This window comes from Labeo rohita, chromosome 2 (genome assembly GCF_022985175.1).
Source record: "Labeo rohita strain BAU-BD-2019 chromosome 2, IGBB_LRoh.1.0, whole genome shotgun sequence".
NCBI classification, from domain to species: Eukaryota; Metazoa; Chordata; class Actinopteri; order Cypriniformes; family Cyprinidae; genus Labeo; species Labeo rohita.
The window spans coordinates 5880453-5903503 of record NC_066870.1 but is presented as its reverse complement, the minus strand read 5'-3'; the positions used below and the strand labels follow the sequence as shown (position 1 = coordinate 5903503).

General features: G+C 35.5%; 3 protein-coding genes across 4 annotated transcripts in view; 2 read left to right on the top strand and 1 right to left on the bottom strand.

Annotated features, from left to right (window-relative positions):
• Nucleotides 1–4489, bottom strand: part of LOC127180583 (tyrosine-protein kinase JAK1-like) — a 32180-nt gene extending 27691 nt beyond the window's left edge. Inside the window, exons 1-6 of one of the 2 annotated variants that reach the window (XM_051134722.1) lie at nucleotides 4363–4489; nucleotides 3904–4096; nucleotides 3706–3829; nucleotides 3486–3618; nucleotides 3244–3395; nucleotides 1395–1734 (exon numbers count right to left, since the gene is read on the bottom strand). In XM_051134722.1, coding sequence (XP_050990679.1) covers nucleotides 1395–1734; nucleotides 3244–3395; nucleotides 3486–3618; nucleotides 3706–3829; nucleotides 3904–4084 — 930 coding nt within the window. In that variant the 5' untranslated portion in view covers nucleotides 4085–4096; nucleotides 4363–4489. Of the gene's footprint in view, nucleotides 1–1394; nucleotides 1735–3243; nucleotides 3396–3485; nucleotides 3619–3705; nucleotides 3830–3903; nucleotides 4097–4357 lie in introns of both variants that reach the window. The other variant, XM_051134727.1, reaches the window with a different exon arrangement.
• A 639-nt stretch (nucleotides 4490–5128) lies between these two features.
• Nucleotides 5129–8984, top strand: LOC127180650 (leptin receptor gene-related protein). Its single transcript, XM_051134826.1, has 4 exons — nucleotides 5129–5271; nucleotides 5807–5882; nucleotides 5963–6146; nucleotides 7305–8984. The coding sequence occupies exons 1-4, from the start codon at nucleotides 5253–5255 to the stop codon at nucleotides 7419–7421; spliced, it is 396 nt and encodes a 131-aa protein (XP_050990783.1). The 5' UTR covers nucleotides 5129–5252; the 3' UTR covers nucleotides 7422–8984.
• Nucleotides 8985–15806: 6822 nt separating this feature from the next.
• The window catches only part of pde4bb (phosphodiesterase 4B, cAMP-specific b), an 89345-nt gene continuing 82100 nt past the window's right edge, over nucleotides 15807–23051 (top strand). The window contains exon 1 of the mRNA XM_051132135.1: nucleotides 15807–15915. The gene's annotated coding sequence lies outside the window, so the exon portion shown is untranslated. The remainder of the gene's footprint in view (nucleotides 15916–23051) is intronic.

Here is a 23051-nt window from a genome sequence, read left to right as displayed (position 1 = left end):
GTCCCATCTGCCCTCTACAGTGAAAACCGGGATTCATCCATGAAGAGAACACCTCTCCAAAGTGCCAGACGCCATTGAATATGAGCATTTGCCCACTCAAGTCGGTTACGACGATGAACTGCAGTCAGGTTGAGACTCTGATGAGGACGACGAGCATGCAAATGAGCTTACCTGAGACGGTTTCTGACAAAAATAGACTCGGGGCCGAAACGATCGCTGCACTGACGCTTCTGCTCTGCTCCTGCTATGCGCTGCCGCGCCGCCACTGCAGGCGGTGTGAATGCTCTCATTCGTTAACATGGGCGCCGGAAAAAAATTATGCGCTGCTTACGTCCTGCTTACGAGTGCAGTGTGAAACCGGCGTAAGGCACACCTGTGCAATAATCATGCTGTCTAATCAGCATCTTGATATGCCAAACCTGTGAGGTGGATGGATTATCTCGGCAAAGGAGAAGTGCTCACTAACACAGATTTAGACAGACTTGTGAACAATATTTAGAAATAGGCCTTTTGTGTACACAGAAAAAGTCTTAGATCTTTGAGTTCAGCTCATGAAAAATGGGGGCAAAAACAAAAGTGTTGCGTTTATAATTTTGGTCAGTGTTTTTACACAGACCAAAGAAGAAGCTGAGGTGCCATGAATGTATTTACAATGCAAAATTGCAAATGCATAATTAATTTTATAGGATTCATGTTTTGAATATTTTTTGAACATAAAAAATAAGAAATGTTGGGAAAAATGCAATGATACTTTTAAATATGAAACCAAACCACCAGTAAGTTTAGTCCTTCATTTAGCAGATTCGTTTAAAAGGCTGATTCATTCAGAAACGAGGCAACTGTTTTTATGAATGGGTTACTAATTCATTGACTTATCTGATTCATTCGAAAACGTGAATTCATTCACCAATAAAACACCTTCGTGTTGCTCAGAGACACAACAGTTCTGCTGTGGCTTTGACTGGAACTATTATTCATCAACGAAATTGAGCTAAAACAAGTAATATTGTGTCTAAAATGTAAGTTACTCAATTCTAACTTCTTGTTTATTGAACTGCTGTATAAAATCAGTGTGTCACATTGCAATTGTATTGATATTCAGGGAAACGTGCAATGTTGCTTACCTAAATCATATATTGTAAATATTTTTTTTTTCTACCACACTACTCATCTAGGTCTTCTATGCATGTAGGAATTGGCAGACTGACTGGCCAGTCACCGATCTGGGCCAATCCTGTGGAAAATCGGCTAATTCCAGTCCCTGGCCAGTCAAATATTTACAGCCTTGGTAAACATAGAAACTTCTTCCACAAACATTAAAAGATTTTACCAAGCCCAAACTGTTGAAAGGCAGTTTAAGTCATCACAAGCTATTTGTAGTATGGCCTTCTTACCTCCTTTGAGACTTCACACCAATGAATGCCAGAGGTGCCAGACACCAGGATCTTGTATTGAACATCAGCAGCACTGCTGGAGTCTGTGATTACTTCCTCATTCTCATGTATGACAAGTGATGTGGGTTCAAACACCTCCTGGCCAAAGTGTTTCGTTAGAGTCTCCAAAGTGGACATATATTTGACCTTCAGGTCATGGGTACTGATCTTGTTGCCTTGCACAGTGTTTTTGGTGAATTCCTCAAGGAACACTTTAAAGACATTGGAGATGCGCAGGCGTGTGAGAACGTTCCTGTTACGTATGGACTTGTACAGGACCTTGGGGATGTAATTCTTGTACCTGACAAAGATAAAGTGAAACAGTGAAACTTACAGGGGCTTTAATAGTTATGTAATTACTCATTACTAGAGGATTTGTTTCTCAGATCACAAGTCGGGTGACTTCGGAGATGACTGAAAGCAAAAATTCAACCTTACACCTGTAAACTCCATCTCAGTGACTCAGCATTAATGAATCATTGTGTAAAACGTGATCAGAAATCAAAGATCATTCTATCATTAGGATGCACATTTCCAAAAATCTACATGCTCATGTACATTAAAATAAGGGTTGTTAATATTTTTTTTTTAAATTAACACATGCAACTATGTTCAGTATACAGTTGAAGTCAATAGTTCACATTCTTAATGCAGAATCTGCTAAATGTTAATTATTTTTGGAAATTAAAGGGATTGCAGAAAATGCATGTTGTTTTTTATGTAGTACTGACCTGAATAAGATATTTCACATAAAAGATGTTTACATATAGTCCACAAGAGAAAATAGCACAATACTGTGTTGTTCCCTGAATGATCAACAGCTGTTTTTTTGTTCACCGATAGTTGTTCATGAGTCCCTTTTTGTCCTGAACAGTAAAACTGCCTGCTGTTCTTCAGTAAAATCCTTCAGTTTCCACAAATTATTTGGTTTTTCAGCATTTTTGTGTATTTGAACCCTTTTCAACAATGACTGTATGATTTTGAGATCAATCTTTTCACACTGAGGACAACTGAGGGACTCATATGCAACTATTAGAAGGTTCAAACGTTCACTGATGCTCCAGAAGGAAACATAATGCATTAAGAGCTGGGGGGTGAAAAGACATAAGCTTTGGATCATTCAGGTAACAACACAATATTGAGTCATTTTTATAAATTCAACTATTACTTTTTTCTTGTGGATTTAATGTAAATGTCTGTTATGTGAAATATCTTATTCAGGTCAGTACTAAATAAAAAAACAACATGGATTTTGCATCATTCCTCTTATTTTGCTAAAATAATAAACATTTAGCAGATTCTGCAAGCTGTATGTAAACTTGAGATTTTTTTTCCAATACTTTTTTGTTTTTATTTCTTTCTTTCCAGGTTGTATTTTGTGTGTGTGTGGGTTTATTTTCATTTGGTGTTTTACATTTTCCTTTGGTTGCTTGTTTAATGTTCATTTTATCTCTGATGTATTATCTTTATTTAATATTAAATATTCATTAAATTAATTAAATATTCCATTCACTTTATTTATTTAATTATATTTTGGAGGGATTTTATTACTTAAACGTGTGTGTGTGTGTGTGTGTGTGTGCGTGCAGTGTGTGGTTGCACTCTATTGGCACCAACCTGAGAATCAAAACTCACCCATATAAAATAACAAACATAAATACATGAAATATAAAGAACAAAGAATATAAAGAGAATTTATGAAAAATAATATTTAAAAAAACATATTTATATATACAGTCTCAGTCATGAAAAACACATTTTAAAAAAAGTGTCATAAAATTCAAAGTAAATAAAATAAAAGTGCTCTTACTCAAAATCACTGACAGGACGTTTTTTTTCAATGGAATCATGGGAGATGGCCATCACCGCCATACCCAAACACTCATTTTCTATCTGCTGGACGTCACTCTCATCACGAGCGCTACGCAGCGGCGCCAGACTGCTCTGAAAGTCACACTGACTCTGCAAAACACAAAAACACACAAAATGAGCTGTCACGACTTTCTCAAACAGCACTTCCTTTAAAAGCAGGCTGAGCTTTTGTCACTGTACCTGTGCGTAAAGGTACATTAGCGAAGCTACATCCAGAACAGCCGTCCCCGTGGACCCCGTCCCTCGCTTGAGACTGTGTCTGAACACTGGAGGAGTTGTCTTGCTGCTCCCATGCCAGTTTGTGAAATAGAATCTGCCCCACGAATATGATTACAGCGTAAGTAAATAATAAGTCACGTAATTTAAAATATCTCACAGAAAAACAAAAAGACAAGAATACCTCATGCGATAGTACAGCTTCAATCTTGAAGTCTCATCAATACTGAACAAGTGATTGGGTGGATACCAGATCTTGCTAAATTCATCATAAAGGGCGAACAAACTGCTACACAGTGGAGATATACCTGTAATATTGAGACATTATTGATTCTGTGACCATTACAATGTTTATTTTGTGGAATAGCTGAAAAACACTTACCCAACTTCTTGGCAGCTTCAACACACAGCTCTTCTGCTGTGAAACTTCCTGAGAGATGAATGATCTGGTGTGTCTCTGGCAGGTAAAAATGTATCTCGAGACCCTGTAATATCACTGCTGAGGCCATGATTGACTTCTTCTTTTTTAGCACTTTATTAATAAGATCCCGGCAATATTCCATAACAACAATTTCCTAAGTATAGTGAAAATAAAAATCTGTCATCAAACATATGGTGTAAACAACATTTCCCTCTTCGAAATACAGTGAAGCATGTTCTTGACGAACACCTGGAACCTTTACAGGTAATAATTTAGAAACTGAAAGTTTGTAGAAGAACTCAATTCACGACTAACACACTTCTCTCCTATTTGCGACTGTCATTAGCGTGTTTGGTTTCTCACAGCTACATCGAATGAATGTATAAAAGATATAAATCGCGCAAAAGAACTGTACCTTACCGTCGAGAGATCATTTCAACGAGATTCACTTCCGAAGAAATTGATGATGGCGAGATTCTGATAAATTACGTGACCGACAGGCTGAATCTGATTGGCTGTTGCACGTTTCTCGCTTGACGTCACCATTATTTAACCCTTCATTCAGTAGATTTTTGTCGCTGTGCTATGGTCATGATTTGGCAATGTCTCTACGTCATTTTCCAGCGAACTGTGTGGTTACAGGTTGTGGTCTTGCTAAACAGTGAATGCACGCTCACTTGTCCAGTCGTTTTGTTGACTTTTCTTTTCGAATGCAAACTTACACAGTCTGTTCGATTAAATATGTCTGCGTTTTATTATTTAAGCTATTTTAAGATTAACTAATATAATATTCATTATTAAATAGTCAGATGAACTAACAATTAAATATACTTCTAAAGTATTGGTTAATCTTAGTCAATGTTAATTTCAACATTTTCTAAATCATTAAAACTTAAGTAACTCTAATATATTAAACTGTTAATGTTACTTAACGGACCTGAGCTGTGAGTTAACAACAAACGACCAAAATCAAAACAGTATAACGTTAACAAAGAATAATAAATCCTGTAACAAATTGTTTGTTGATGTTAATGCATTAACTAATATTACTTGTGGGACACTGTACTGTAATATGTTACAGATAAAGACGTAAATAATAAGAATAATAGCCTAATAATAATAATAATAATAATTATTATTATTATTATTATTACTTGTTTTTCTGGAGAGCTTCCGATCAGTAGATTCTCATTTTGTAGGCCAAGTTTTTTTAAAGACTGCTCCTTTAAGGGTGTATCAGTAGTTTGAGGAAATAGGAAGTCGGTCCAGTAACATTTAGCACAAAGACAAAAAACAAAAGGCGTTTGTGAATGATGGCAGGAATAAAAGGTAAAACAAATCCGTAACTCTTGTTGTGATCAGTGCAACAATTTATAATTCTTTAAATAAAATCACACGATCGTTTTATGAGTGCATCTGCTGTCGAGCGCAACATAAAAGTTTTGTAAAGTTTTGTTGGCATTTCATAACTACCGACTTCTACGTAAAATGTTAGGTCTAAGTACGTCTAATGGAAGTGCAAATGGTGCAGACTGGTTAATTAAAGTTTGTTAAGTGTCATGTAGCATTGGTAAATAATACGTCGTCAACTAGGGTTTAGGTTTTACTTAAGTTGACTTTAGTTTAACTTCAGTTTACTGTTGTGCTGCCGTTTTTTATGGGCATATTCAGTAAATGATCAGTCATAATCAAATTAAGAAATTTTATACATGAAAAATCACGGAATTTATTTATATATAGTTTAGTCACTAAGTACGTCATTTCTGCATTTGCCAGCTATGGCCGCAAGGGGGCTATACAAACACACGCAGTGTTTCCGTACTCAAATCTTTGGCCTTCACAAATCTGAACTATTCTATTTCAGCTCTTGTCGCGTTATCCTTCAGTGGTGCACTTGGACTGACTTTTCTCCTTTTGGGATGTGCCCTGGAACAGTTTGGGTAGGTTCATGTTTTTGTCATCTGTAAAAATCTTAAGTGTAGTAATTAGTGATAACCTCCATATGCTTCTTTCCTCACAGAGTGTACTGGCCAATGTTTGTCTTGATGTTCTACATCCTGTCGCCTATCCCAAATTTAATAGCCAGGAGGCATGCGGACGACACTGAGTCGAGCAATGCATGCAGGGAGCTTGCATACTTCTTAACCACTGGAATTGTGGTGTCAGCCTATGGACTACCAGTTGTGCTTGCACGAAAATCTGTGGTGAGTACAGAAGATACCTCAAGTTCTCCAAACCTGTATGAGTTTCGTTCTTCTGTTGCACACAAAAGAAGGTATTTTGAAGAATGTTGGTAATCAAACAGTTGACGGTAGCCATTGACTTCCATAGTATGGAAAACAAATACTATGAAAGTCAATGGCTACCGTCAACCGTTACCAACATTCTTCAAAATATATTTTTAGTTCAGAAAGAAACTTTCATATTTTAATTTTTTTTAAAAATTATTTTTGGGTAAACAATCTCTTTAACAGTATAATCTAAAATAGTAAAAACATGTCCAGGTCACAATCCTGTTTAAAGACCATATTTTAATTAGTATTTATATCTATAGATATTTATTCTATTTTATATGTTTTGTGTTTAATTGTATTTAATATTTTTATTTAATTTTTAATTAATTAGTATGATTACCGGTTTGAGAATCTTTGTTATTTTAGTATACTATTTAGAGATACTATTATAGTTTTTATTAATATTTTAAATCATTTTTAACTATTCTGTTTTAATTTTAAATGTAGGTTAGGTTTGAGTCATTTTGTTTTGTTTTTGTCATTTTTAAATGTATGTCTATATAGTTTTATTCATTTTTAATTCAGTTTTAGTTATTTTAGTACATCAAGTTAAACCAAAATTAAATGATTCCTTGGCAACTATTTAAAATAAAGTTATTTCAGGTAACATTTATTCATTTCAAGTAGCAATGCTTTTAATTTTGCTTTCATTTTGCTTTTTGCTGATGAGAATCTGGATGTTTTTTTGCATTACAGTAATGAAAATCAGGGAGAAATATTGCAGTGGAGATATCTTAATGGTTTTGTAAAATAGTCTGTCTTCTGTTAAAATATTATTTCTTGCTTGTTTAATTAGATTTCCAGGTAAATTATGACCCATACAAGTAAATATATAAAAGAACTCGGAGGTTATAGCAGCATTCTGATTTTGTACAGTGTTCCAATATCACTGTGCGGGCAATGAATAAATTTCATTACATTTTCAAATTGCATTTAGTGCTCACATGTCCACAAAATGACTTAAAAGCATATACAGACAGAATATGCTTTCTAAAATGGCAAACCAGATAGTACACAGAATGAAATGTGTCACCATGAATGAAACTAATGGCTGTTTTTCCTCTGCAGATCCAGTGGGGTGCCTGTGGCCTAGTAATGGCAGGCAATTGTGTAATTTTTTTTACCATTCTGGGTTTCTTCCTGATATTCGGAGGTGGAGATGATTTTAGCTGGGAACAGTGGTAAACCTTAGAAGAGCATAACTACGTTATAAACTACGAAACTTTAAATTGTTTGCCACGGCAATTCTGATTAAGCCGGGCCTTGACAGAGACTGTGTCCATTGCTTTGTTTCACTCTCAGTTATGGCTGCTCTGTTACTTTGCTTCTGCTTTTTCATTTGCATTACATGCCGGCATGTGCATGGCTCTCTGTATACAACAATTTGCTTAAAAATGGATAATTATGAAGTTGCATTTATAGAAATATTGCATTTAAACTTTAAATATTGAATTTAAACTCACAAAACCTGTATAGTACAGTTTGAGTCATATTTACTCAAATCAAAAGCAAAAAACAATCAATTCTATTTTCCTTAAATACAATGAAGCTTGTTTTAGGACCATTCAAGATTTTTTTGTATTAAGTTTGAATTTTCCCCCCAGCTTGTCACCAACAGATGTGTTTTGCACAAATTATTTAGTATTTAATATATATTTTTAAAAGCTGTCATTTTTTTTTTTGCGGTATTACAGAAGAGGTTTAGAAACTCCTATAAGTAAGCTTCATTTTTATGCTTGTATACAGTTTTTGTGAGATTCATGCTTTCAAACAATTAACTGTAGCATGAAATCATTTACGCAATCCAATAAAACAATCAAAATGTAGAATTTGACAATAGGAAAGAGCATAGGATGAACATATTTTTTTGTCCTTTTTAGCAGCTTGAATTGTTAGTGCTTAATTACTCTGCTTAATTTATTAATGATCATCATTTGCACTTGATATATAGGCCTACCAGTTATGAGGCATAATTAATAATCTAACAATGCCACTCTCACCTAAGAGTTAAAGCAAAGCTTTGTGTTTGCAAACAGAAGCACAGTAACCATGGCAGTCTATGAAGTGTTTTTGTCTTTGTTTTTGCAATGCCACTAACGTCGATTACGGATTGGACCCGTTAAGCTTTAACCTTCTTAAACTGTTTACGCCACATTACCAAAGCAAACATCTTCCTGCTGTTCTATTCCTTCACTCCTCGTTTACATCTGTTGTACCATTCCATGTAGATCTGTAAAAACGGGAAGAAAAGTTTTAAATGCTTGCAGAAAACAATCACAAACAGCCTTTAGCGATTATGGAATGTTTAGTATAGTTACTTTTTTAAACTTTCGAACAGCACATGATGCATGCAATTCCAGAAGCGTTTTCTTATAACTGACATAATTCCACAACAGAGCTTATGAAACACTATGACATGATTATGTGATTTGTCATACTGTGGTCTATATAGTAAATGCAGTGTCCGAGATCCAGTTTCGCTGAAATTCAGGGTGTTCAGGTTCAATGATTGACAGTTTCACACTACTGGTGTTGTCATTAATATTTTATAAAGAATTATGGATTATGAATCATTTTATCCACTGTTTGAAATCTTTTGGTTTTGTTTCTTCAGAAGTTATACTGACTTTATAATGAATCACTTGTATGAGGGATGTTTTTGATGTACCTTTGTGATCTTAGATTTTGTTTTAGCACTTTCAAACAATATCCATTTGATTATATGAAATAAAACACTTGAATTTTTCATTTTTTTTTTGTCTTGTCATAATTGTGTCTTTTTCAGTAACCCTATATACAGTTGAGGTCAAAAGTTTACATACACCTTGCAGAATCAGCAAAATGTTAATTATTTTACCAAAATAAGCATGTTGTTTTTTATTTAGTACTGACCTGAATAAGGTATTTCACATAAAGACATTTACATATAGTCCATAAGAGAAAATTATAGTTGAATTCTTATAAAAATTACCCTGTTCTTTAGAAAAATCCTTCAGGTCCCACCAATTCTTTGGTTTTTCAGCATTTTTGTGTATTTGAACCCTTTCCAACAATGCATGATTGTGAGATCCAATTTTTCACACTGAGGACAACTGAGGGACTCATACGCAACTATTACAGAAGGTTCAAACGCTCACATTACATAAGGAAACATGATGCATTAAGAGCCGGCAGTGTGAAAACTCAGATCAGGGTATATTTAACTTATTTTGTCTTTTAGGGAACATCTTCTGTAGCTTCTGAAGGGCCGTACTTAATTAAAAAATATGGTATTTAGGCAAAATAAGAAAAATTCACACATATTTATTCTGTTTACACCCCTGGCTCTTAATGTATCATTTTTCTTTTTGAAGCATTAGTGAGCATTTGAACCTTCTCTAATAGCTGCATATGAGTCCCTCAGTTATCCCTAGTGTGAAAAGATGGATCTCAAAATCACAGTCATTGTTGGTAAGGGTTCAAATACACAAAAATGCTAAAAAAAAAAAAACAAACAAAGAATTTGTGAGATTTTTTTTTTTTTTTTTTTAAGTACAGGACAAACAAGGAACTCATGGACTATCACTAAACAAAAAAAATCACAGCTGTGGATCAATCAGGTAATAGCTATTATTTTCTCTTGTGGACTATATGTAAACATCTTTTATGTGAAATATCTTATTCAGGTCAGAACTAAATAAAACATAACATGTATTTTGTATTATCCCTCTTATTTTGGTAAAATAATTGCAGATTCTGCAAGGTGTATGTAAACTTTTGACCTCAACTGTATACAGTAAATAGTGTCAGTTTGTTTTTAAAATCGCACTTTTTTTCGACCCATGGCATTAAAAATGTGCATATAGCAAGTTATGGCAATCGATTCTACTGATGTAAGGTATAATAGAAATGCCTATTTACAGTGAAGAAAGGTACAAACCAGAGGACAGGTGTGTTCACACTGAAATATAAAATGTATTTGAGTGACAGCACAATGACAGATCTGTATTAACATCATACTTTTACATCTGGCTACCTCCCATGTTTGCTGCAGACACTGAATGCAAATGTAGAGAAGAAAGATCTAACGTGAGAAAGAAGGCAAACATTTTTGTATCTGGAGGTGGCTGATATTGTAGGAGTGTGTACAGAGTCCAGCTGAGAAGTCACTGAAGCTTGAATTAACAGGTATGAGAAAGCAAGCCGTAAGATTTTTCTGGATTGTTGCACCTGTGTGGTCTGTCAAGGTCAACTGATCATCCTGAACATCTCAGATGTTTATTTATTTATCTTGTCAGAGGTCTTGGTTTTCAGAATCTCAGGAATTTAGTAAGTGGTCTCCTGCTGATATCTTCATAAATGTTTTTGATAATAATTTAGATTATATTTTGGGCTATGAATTCCAAGTTCTCTCATGAAACTCTAGATGGCACAGGCTGATGAGTTGTTAACACAAACGGATGATATTAACGTTAAACTACTTGGCACAAGCTGATTGGTTAGTTGCATACACAGCCAATAAGCGTGCTGCTTTACATCTAAAGGGCTGGTTAGCATCCACAACAGCATTTCGCAGCGCGCTTTCAGAGTTCCTCTGAAACCCTCCACCTCCCCAGCTCCACCTTTATAGATCTGCTACGGGTTATTATATATGCTGTTTGTGCAACTACTCACAGCAACACATCGGTATATGTATTGGCAGTATCAAGTTCCTACTTGCTTTACAGCAGTAATCTACAACAACAGCAATAACCAACAGCAGCAGCAGCTCAGCAGTGTAGCAGATATGTTTTGCAAAAACCAAATGCATTAACATGGTCATATCCATTACCATGATAACATTTTCCAAGAGTTATTTTTTTTTTTTTTTGCAAAAAAGACTAAATAAATTTAGAATTTTGTCAAATAAAATAAGCTTCATGTGACTAATCATCTATACAGAATAACACAAAATTAAGATTTATATTTATTAAAAAATAAACTTCATTCATAGGTATAATCTCTATATATTCTCATTCATAGAAGTGTTTTTGTCCTCTGATTTTAAGTGGTTTTAGTAAATGTAATCATTTCAAATGTAATACATTGAACTAAAATAATTACAGTTGTTATTCAACTACTACATTATTGATATTAGTCAAATTGACTATTTTTATGACATTTTTAGTCATTTTTGTATCCCATTTTTACTCTGAAAAGCTTCAGTCCCATTTGCATGGACAAGAGACACAGCATGATGTCACTAAATACTGAATATTATCACTAAATATATGTGCATAATAATACACACAATTTGTCAAATGAATTAGAAAAAAAACTTAATTCAGATATTCTCTGAAGTAATTTTGGCCTGTGATTTTCTATGATTTGTGGCCTGTATTATGGCATTAGTCACACTGACTATTTTTATGATAATTTATGAAAATATGATGCCCTTGCATCTCTTTTTAATCTTTAAAGCTTCAGTCCCAGGAGATTGTAATTGCATGGAAAAGAGACACGGCATTACGTCACTAAATATATGTGCATAACAATATGCACAATTTTCCAAATAGTTATAAAAATAAACCTCATTCAAATATATTCTATTAAGTAATTTTGTAATTGCATGAAAAAATAGACAGTATGACATCACTAAATATTGAATAGTCACAAAATACATATGCATTATAATATGTGTATTTACAATAAGTGTAATAAGTGTATTTACAATTTTTATACACATTTTATTATGCTTTTGCATCATTTTTTAATCTTGAAAGCTTCAGTCCCGGTTTATTGCAACTGCATAGAAAAGAGTAACCAGTGCATATTTTAAATTTATTTTTACATACTGCATGTTGCCTTTAAATGTAGACCGCATTAGATAAACATTAAAGTAGATAGACTTCTCTATACTAGAAAAGTCCTAGGCATAATGTATTGGAAGGAAATAGCTAAACTTTCATATATATTCTATATTTTAATGATGAAGGGATTAAATGACAAAATATCACAGAAAACCTGCCTGAAGACAGGAAGACAGACCGGTCCTGCTGAGCTGTGTCTTTCTCTGAGCGCTTCTCTCGTGCTTAGATTCAAATAAATAAATGAGTGGTCCGCAGACAGTAGCCCTAACGGCAGCGGTGCCACTTGGTAATGACCTTCCCTGGGGAGTTCTGCTCTATTTTTAAGCGCGATCAAGGCGGCCAGACTGAATGATGATAATTAAAGAGGAGAAAGCCTGGTCTTCAGAGGTGTCCTAAAGCAGATAAGAAACATCTTGTCACATATTCATGCTTTTGATTATGAAAAACGGCAAAATATTTACTCAAAATGTTATATTATTTCAAATATTGATCTTTGAAAATTGTTATAATGGCACATATCCTAACTAAAGAGGGAAACTGAGTAGCAGTGCTCTGCAGGGTTGGCAAACTGACAAGCATTTGAAATACAAGAGCATCATTCATAAGAGACTGCATGATGTTTACTTTCAGAAAGCGTCAATGAAAAAGCGTATCTGAACACTTAGTCACATGCTTTCAGAAAAAAAATCATTCAGGAATTACCTCTCAAAAATCCTAATGCTCATAATTCTGAGACACTGGAGAGATACAGGATAGTTCTTCTAAAAACGGCGGGTGTGGGTAAGGAAAGGGCCCTCCAGTGGCCATGAATCTCTGCACCTCACAACCGTTGCCTGGAAACAGCCCAGTGATCCTCTGATTTATTTATTTCATTCATTTACCACATTTTACTTGTACCTTTTTTATTTCATTTCATATTTACTTGTTAGGTAACGCCGACCTTGTGTGACTTTCTGACACATTGCAAATGGTTTTGGCTGCTTTTTTATCTCGTGAGTTTATTGATGAGTCTCCAACACAACATGTAAAGCTACTTACTGTACGGAGGACACCATGGACTATATATAGAGATGAATGCTCTTAGGAAGATCATGCAAACATGACCGCACATTTTAGCAGACACAGTTATGACCTTGAATAGTCACTTTTAATTTAATTACTAATGTGTATAAACAAGTTTCTTTCAAAGTTTCTTTATGAAAACACTTGTTATAGACTTGTCCCAGGGCTGAAAGACAAAAGAGCCTCCTAAAAGGCAGAATAACACTTACTTCTGAGTCAGTAAACATGTACTGATAGATAGATAGATAGATAGATAGATAGATAGACAGACAGACAGAGAGATAGATAGATAGATAGATAGATAGATAGATAGATAGATAGATAGACAGACAGACAAAAAGACAGATAGATAGATAGATAGATGGATAGTCGGACAGATGGACGGACAGACAGACAGACGGACAGACAGACAGACAGACAGACAGACAGACAGACAGACAGACAGACAGATAGATAGATAGATAGATAGATAGATAGATAGATGGATAGTCGGACAGATGGACGGACAGACAGACAGACAGACAGACAGATAGATAGACAGATAGATAGACAGACAGACAGAGAAACACAGATAGACAGACAGATAGATAGATAGATAGATAGATAGATAGATAGACAGACAGACAGACAGACAAACAGATACATAGATAGATAGATAGATAGACAGACAGACAGACAGACAGACAAACAGATACATAGATAGACAGACAGACAGAGAGATAGATAGATAGATAGATAGATAGATAGATAGACAGACAGACAGACAGACAGACAGAAGAAAGATAGATAGATAGATAGATAGATAGATAGATAGATAGATAGATAGATGGATAGTCGGACAGATGGACGGACAGACAGACAGACAGACAGACAGACAGACAGACAGATAGATAGATAGATAGATAGATAGATAGATAGATAGATAGATAGATAGATAGATGGATAGTCGGACAGATGGACGGACAGATGGACGGACAGACAGACAGACAGACAGACAGATAGATAGATAGATAGATAGATAGATAGATAGATAGACAGACAGACAGACAGACAAACACAGATAGACAGACAGATAGATAGATAGATAGATAGATAGATAGACAGACAGACAGACAGACAAACAGATACATAGATAGATAGATAGACTGATAGATAGTCGGACGGATGGACGGACGGGCAGGCAGATAGACTGACGGACGGACAGATGGATGGTTGACAGATATAGACAGACAGATAGATAGATAGATGATAGATGCATAGACAGACAGATGGACAGACAGACAGATAGACAGATGAACAGATAGACAATCAGACAGATGGACAGGCAGACAGATAGATAGACGGTCCAACAGACGGATGGATGGATGGATGGATGAATGGACAGACAGACATATAGACATAAAGACATATAGATAGATAGAAAGATAGATAGATAGATAGATAGATAGATAGATACATACATATTTGGACGGATGGACAGGCAGAGAGATAGATGGTCAGACAGAGAGAGGGATGGACGGACGGATGAACGGACAGATGGATAACAGACATAGATAGATAGATAGATAGACGGATGGACAGACGGCAGACAGACATATAGACATATAGATAGATAGATCGATAGATAGTCAGACGGATGGACGGGCAGGCAGATAGATGGACGGACGGACAGATGGATGGTTGACAAAGATATAGACAAATAGACAGACAGATGGTCAGACATACATAGACAGACAGAGAGATAGATGCATAGACAGACGGATGGACAGACAGACAGATAGATAGATGAACAGATAGACAATCAGATGGATGGACAGGCAGACAGATAGATAGACAGTCCAACAGACAGATGGATAGATAGATAGATAGATAGATAGATAGATAGATAGATAGATAGATAGATAGATATTTGGATGGATGGACGGGCAGAGAGATAGATAGATAGATGGTCAGACAGAGAGAGGGATGGACAGACGGATGAACGTACAGATGGATAACAGACAGATAGATAGTCGGACGGATGGACAGACAGACATAGATGAACAGATAGACAATCAGACAAATGGACAGGCAGACAGATAGACATAAAGACATATAGATAGATAGATAGATAGATAGATAGATAGACGGTCCAACAGACAGATGGATAGATAGATAGGATGGACGGATGGACAAACATAAAGACATATAGATAGATAGATAGATAGATAGATAGATAGATAGATAGATAGATGGTCCAACAGACAGATGGATAGATAGATAGATAGGATGGACGGATGGACAGACAGACATAAAGACATATATAGATAGATAGATAGATAGATAGATAGATAGATAGATAGATAGATAGATATTTGGACGGGTGGACGGACAGAGAATTAGATAGATGGTCAGACAGAGAGAGGGACGGATGGACGGATGGACAGACAGATGGATAACAGGCATAGATAGAGAGATAGATAGACAGATAGATAACCACAAACCAGTCACCAGTCTCCCTTAATGTGTAGATGTGATTCTTTGTTTCCTGGTTTCTTTCATCTTCTCCTTTATCGTTCAGTTGGAGGGAATAGGGGTGTCAGGAGGATCACAGCACACCATCAATGCCAGAGTCCCAGAGAGGAGGAGGAGGATGGGGAGGAGGAGGGATGTCCCATCCGCTGTTGATGGGTGACCACTTCCAATAGGATAGGAGGGGTTTACGGAAAGGTCTGTTTTATTCGCTCTCACGCCGATTTTATTCGTTCATCGTTGACTATCATCTCGAAACGACAGCGCATGCATGTAAGGTAAGTTTCCACGCGTCTCTCGTTCTCTCGGGCTATTGTTCGTTGCATACAACGATGCTGCCGTGCACTAGTTCGTGCACTTCATTGACAAAAGAGAGCATTACATTGTCGCTTTCTAAGCATTTGACTTGAGACTTGAATCGCCCCTCGATGATCGTGACTGTGTAGGCTGATGTAAGTTGCTAGTTGCATCCGTTAACGTGTTGACATCGTAGCCCGCGCGTATGGTTCATGTATGTAACAGTGGTCTGTTAAAGTACCGATACAATTCAATGACACGACTAAATCTGTCAAGCTGGTCTAAATTAAAATCCCAGGCCATTTGAAGTTCGTCTCCTTCTGTCTAATGAAGAAGTCTCGTTCAAACGATGCACAAGGCAGGCGCAGATAGGACTGTCAGTGAATCGTGAAGGTGTTTTCACTGAAGACGTCATGTTATTAAATATTTGAACTAATATACTGTTGTTTTATCCTTACAACTACACTTTATCATGCTTAGGACCACCGGCTTGTGAATTATCTTAATTAACTTGATGAACTTTATTGTCAGATACCCTTTTCACTGTCTGCTCTGGGAAAAGTGTGAAAGCTCATCATCCATTCTCATGAATATTAATTACGTTATACAAATTTCATGGACGTGCTATCAGACTAATATAATTGCGTTGCTGTATGTGAATAGAACGGTAGAATGAGTCGACCTTGTTCATTCATTCATTACTTTATATAATCTGCATTAAATTCAGTGAGCACTGTCATTATATAGACGCAGATGTATAAGTGGTATAATGTTCTTAAACTTTTGTAGCACATTAACTTTTCTCATGTAGATTGGCAACACAGAAATGACTTGATTTATCTAGTCCAGTTTGACTTGAATGTTTTGTTTTTTTTTTTTACTATAGCCTTCCTGTGTGACAACTTTCTCTTTGGAAACATTCAGTGATGTAGGGAATGAAGTCTTAGCTTGAATAATAATTCCAGTTGACTACTGAATTTTTTTTCCTCCAGGAAATATGTCTTGTATTCAATGCCACCTTGAAACCTAATAGGACAAATGAAATATGTCTCACACATTGTTCTCAGCTCCCATCCTCATTTTCTCCAGCTCTGTCTCTCCTTGTCTGACCATTGTATTCTGTCATTTAAGTAGTGGACACTATTACATGTACTGTACTGGCTCTGTTCCTGTAAGACATCATAATAATTAAAAAAAGAACAGCTCATATGCCCTATTGTACTTTCCTCAAACAAGATCGATGCAAACCCAACTAACAGCTTTTGGTTCCTGGAGCAATAAGACCTAAAGAGGACATTTTTCAAAATTAGATATTGGTTCAAACCTGTGAAAATAACCATCTGAGAATGTTAGGTAAACCGCTCATATACCACAGCCATCAGTATATTGTTTTAGACGATGGAAACACAAATGGTGAAAACTTTTAAAATTTGAAGATCAGGGTAAATTTAGCTTATTTTGGCTTCTGGGAAACATGTCCTGTACCTTCTAAAGGGCAGTACTAAATGGAAAAAATATGATATTTAGGCAAAATAAGAAAAATGTACACATCTTTATTCTGTTCAAAAGTTTTCACCCCCTGGCTCTTAATACATAGTTTTTCCTTCTAGAGCATCAGTGAGTGTTCTATAACCTTCTGTAATAGTTGCATATGAGTCCCTCAGTTGTCCTTAGTGTGAAAAGATGGATTTCAAAATCATACAGTCATTGTAGGAAAGGGTTCAAATACACAAAAGTGCTGAAAAACCAAAGAATTTGTGGCACCTGAAAGATTTTTCTGAAGAACAGCAGGCAGTTTAATTCTTCAGGACAAACAAGGGACTCAAACACAACTATCACTAAACAAAAAAACACAGCGGTAACAACACAATATTAAGAAACTTTTAAATGGGGTCATTTTTATAAATTCAACTATTATTTTCTCTTGTGGACTATATGTAAACGTCTTTTATGTTAAATATCTTATTCAGGTCAGTACTAATTAAAAAATAACATGCATTTTGTATGATCCCTCTTATTTTCAGGCAAGTTCAGTGCAAATACAACTAACAAATACTGGTCATTTTGGGAACATGTTTATAGTTCTAAAAAAAAGCTAATCTAAAAAGTATGTTCTTAGAATGTTAGATATTGGTTCCACCCCCAAAAATACTAATCAGCAACCATACACTTACATTAGTGAAACATATTGTGGAAAGCGTTGTTTTTGCCCTGTTGAGGTGAATAATTAAATAATAACCCATCCATCTGTGTGCACCCTATCAAATAATAGCTGCAGATTTTAATTGGGATGTGTTTGTGAGATCTAATTGTCTGATGTTTATGTAAACAGCATACAATGCATTTATCTTAAATGACCATTTGAGCTGTCATTGCTTAGTGTTACATGATGGAAGGTCCGTTCTTACATGTTATTATGTAATTCTTACATAATTGCTGGATCAATTGTGTCAAAGAACAAATCGAAGTAATTGAAGCAGATAGAGAAAACAAAGACTTGGCAACCCCAGAAGCTGTTTGTTTTGTAATGAGCAGTGTGTCAGTGAATTGTATGGTTCACATAGACAGTGATGCTAAATAATTATACTGAGCATTAGTCAGTACATTAATGAGTACACATCACATAGCGTGACATTGTGTTGTCCAGAGATTGTTTACAGCAAAGCAAATGATTGCCCTGCAGGCTAGAGAGAGACATTAGCTAACCTGCTTGTGATTGCCATTCCCCCACAGGATATTACTCTAAATCAGGGGCTTCAGCAGGGGGCGTGTAAACCTCTTGGGGGTCTGGACTGTAAACAAATCTCAAACAAATATTTGTGGGGGAAAAATAAATATAAAGTAGTAATGCTTTTTTAAACTTTCTTATTCATCAGTGAATCCAGAAGAAAGATTATGGTTCGCACAAGAATATTCAACAGCACAACTGTTTTCAACACTGATAATAAGAAGAAATGTTTCTTGAGCAACACTGAAGACTGGAGTAATTATGCTGAAAATTACATTTTAAAATATATTCAAATAGAAAAAGTTATTTTAATGGCTTTTTATTATTACAAAATAAATAGGTTACTCTTTATTTTGTCTCCTTACAGTATAACAATTATAATACAATTAAGTATAGAGTAATACTAATTAACAACATGCACTTTAGGGTTAGAATTAGGGTTTGGTTTATGTTTCATTGCATGTAATTATGCGTAATTTACGGTTATTGCTATGAACACGTCTCACAAGAATACTGTAAAATAAAGTGTTACTAATAAATGTTTTCTATTTTAATATATTTTTTAAATGTAACTCATTTCTGTAATGCAAAGCTGAATTTTCAGCATCATTACTTTAGCCTTCTGTGTCACATGACCCTTCAGAAATCATTCTAATATGCTGATTTGCAGCTCAAGAAACTTGTTTTTATTGTTAAAGGAGAAGTCCACTTCCAGAACAAAAATGTACAGATAATTTACCCACCCCCTTGTCATCCAAGATGTTCATGTCTGTCTTTCTTCAGACTTAAAGAAATAATGTTTCTTGAGGAATTTCTCTCCATATACTGGACTTCTGTGGTGCCCCAAAGTTTAAACTTCCAAAATGCAGTTTAAATGCAGCTTCAAATGGCTCTAAATGATCCTAACCGAGGAAGAAGGGAAAATGATCGGTCATTTAGAAACAAATTGCCAATTTATATACTTTTTAACCTCAAATGCTTAATGCGCAGTCTGTGTAATCTGGGTGAATACAGGGAATGTTGAAAAACTCCCGTCTCGTTTTCTGCTTCAATGTCAAAATTATCCTACATCACAGTTTTGCCTTTTTTTTTGTAAAAGGCATTTGATGTTCTTTGCATGTTCACTTTGTAAACACTGGGTCGGTACTTTTGCAGCGATGTAGGACAAAGTTGGGGAAGAAAATGAGATGGGAGATTTTTGACATACCCTAACTGTATTGACTATATTTACCCAGAAAAAAAACTCAGAGTTCACACAGACCTAGACAAGACGAGCATTTGAGGTTAAAAAGTATACAAATTGTCAATTTGTTTCGAAAAAGACCAATCATTTTGCTAGATAAGCATTTTTAGCTGGGATTGTTTAGAGCCCTTTGAAGCTGCATTTAAACTGCAGTTTGGAAGTTCAAACTCATGGGCACCATTGAATTCCACTATATGAAGATAATTTCTGAAATGTTTTCTTCAAGAAACATAATTTCTTTACGACTGAAGAAAGAAAGACACAAACATCTTGGATGACAAGGGGGTGAGTACATTATCTGTAAATTTGGGTTCTCCATGTGAACTTCTTTAATGTTGAAATTTTTAAAGGGGTCATCGGATGCTAAGTTCACTTTTACATGTTGTTTGAACATTAATGTGTGTTGGCAGTGTATGTACAAATCTACCCTATAATAATAAAAATTTTAATTAATCTGTTAAAATAATATCCCCTTTTTCAAATCGAGACATTCTCAGATGCCGGTCATTGCTGCGTCACACCGACAGAGGCCGCTCCCACGATCGTTGATTGACATGAGCGTTTTACCTCAGATCAGCTGTAACAGTCCGCCCTCTTTGTTTCGATGCCGGAGCAGGGATGTAAGTTAGACAAGAATATCTCCGACTGAGCGATTGAGGTGTTGTGTTGCTGGATGTAATAATGAACGTAGTGGTCGTCATTTACTCCTGACATCTGAGCCGCTGAAGATGCAGTAGATTACATTTGTTTGTGAAGGGAATGCGCCTCCAGATCTACATATATCCGTCTATGTTCGCGCGATTCATTCGTTATCCAGCTTTACTTACAGCAGAAGTGAGTATAAGGGTTTTTTAATGAATCTTTGTGATCGCCTTTCCTAATAAAGTGCTAGTTAGCAAGTTTAGAAGCTAAATGCGGCTAAAGTAAACAAGCTCGTCTTTCTACAGAGAGAAGAGAGGGGCGGGGTGAGCAGAGCTCATTTGCATTTAAAGCAGCCTCGACCAGAATGAGATGATTTTTGCAGAGCTGATTTTGGCAAGATTAAAAGTGTGTTTTTTTACACTACCATTGAGAATTTTTAATCAAAGTATATTATAGACTTTTCATTAAGACCCTAAAGAATCATATCAACTTGGGCATGCGATGACCCCTTTAAAAATATTTTTGTGAAACGGTGATACACTATTATAAATGTCTTCTTTACTGTCATTTTGGCTAAATTTTGCATCTGTATTAAGTATTAAGTATTAATTAAAAGTATTAAGTTTCGTTAAAAAAAACTTACTGACCCCAAACTTTTGTAATGTAATATACAGTTATGTGAGTGAATTTTTTTTTTTTTTTTCACAGAAAATTGTTTTATTTAACATTGCACACAATGTTAGTCTTTAAAAACTGTGACAACTTTTTATTTAGCAGCCAAATGATTAGCATCTTTAAAATTGAGCTAAAAATAGTATATAGTATATAAATTTAGTATATATTTAAATTTAGTATATCATTTACTATTGGACCACGCTAGTCATCATTTGTCATTGTTATGAATCAATATATCTTGAGTTTCTGGGCAGACGGTCAAAGGTTGAAATTTTTCATGTAAGAGCACATGTGGTAAATAACTCACTGTATTCAGCAGAAATAATTACATTCTGTAAGCAATTGAGTACAATTTGGTGGGGAGAACAGTCTAAAAGCTTCCCAAAGACAATTATACAAAATAACAGATGTGTGCCTCATTGTAACAGCATCCAGTTTCATGCTGGAATCCATTTAATGGGCTTTTCCCCATGCTGGATATGGATATCCTTGAGCAATAATCAGTGACCCATGTTGACTTCCTAATTGTTCTCTTAAGTCTTGACATGTCATTACCTGTTATATGAGGTTATGAAAGCCATGTTGCTATAGCTACAGGCGTCACGCTACACGACGATCCTGTAGTATTGTTTTGGAGCGTCGTTTCAATCTCGCAGGGTTCAGTGAAACTCGCAATCCATTAGGACTTCACAAAAAATGAGCCAATTGTATTGTCACACTCATTTAATGCCAGTAATTGCTTTAGAAATGAAAAACCCTGCTTCTCACAGCTTGACTGGATTGGGAATGCTTGGCAGAACAAAAACAAATAGATCCTATTGAAGAGGTCACAAGTCTGTGAGAATCTACATCTGTACTTTTTGCTCTCGATACATAAACTTTTATGCGAGGACACCTTATTTTATCGATCAAAAAAACAGTAACCCATGTTTTTAGTGGGACAGGAGCATCATTGTGGATACGGCATGAGGATATAACCAAGCACTGGTTCTGGTAATAAGATTGTGGAGCTGGTGAGCACCATGGAGTCTTTGTTTCAGCTCAAATAACATATTGTGTCTGACTCAATACACAATACACGTCTGTTTGTCAGGAATAAGGACGCAAGAAGTGCATTTTTCGTATCCAGCTATGAATTTTCTGAGACGAAGACAACTGTACTGCTAAAAGTGAAATCAAAACATTGCAAGCTACAAGTTGTGTATGTTTTGTTAACAATGTTGGCCAACACAGACCAGTTTTAAAACTATTCATATTAGTGCTTTCAATTGTTTTCAAGAAGTTGCTCATCATACACCTAAATCACTTTGTTGCACATATGTAAAATGTAATAAACGCACAATGAGATGTTACCTAGAGACCAGACATAATGAAGTTGCCTCACTACTCTGATAGCATACCTACATCACAGAGACGTCTATTTGACGTCTGCCTTTACATCTAAAAGACTTATTTTTTAGAGTGTTTGCTCATCTGCAGTATGTCTATAAGATGTTTCCTATCAGATGTCAAATAAACATCTATTAGATGTCTTTAAGATGTTTATAATTTGTATGTAAAACTGACATCTTAAAGATGTCTTTACAAAATAACAAAGGCCAAGAATGCTGCACTGGTCTCTTCAGTGAATCCACGGTGCTCTTTGGATATTTGGAGGTAAATATCAGCTGAAAAGACGAAATATTCCAAGGCACTCGTATAGGAAAAAAAGCCTTTAATAGACTGGGCTAAATCATTAAAACAATTAAAAGTATAGGTCTATGCGTTTTGGCTACACAGCCTTCTTCAGGATCCTGAAGTTTTACGACTCTGTCCGTCAAACTGATGGA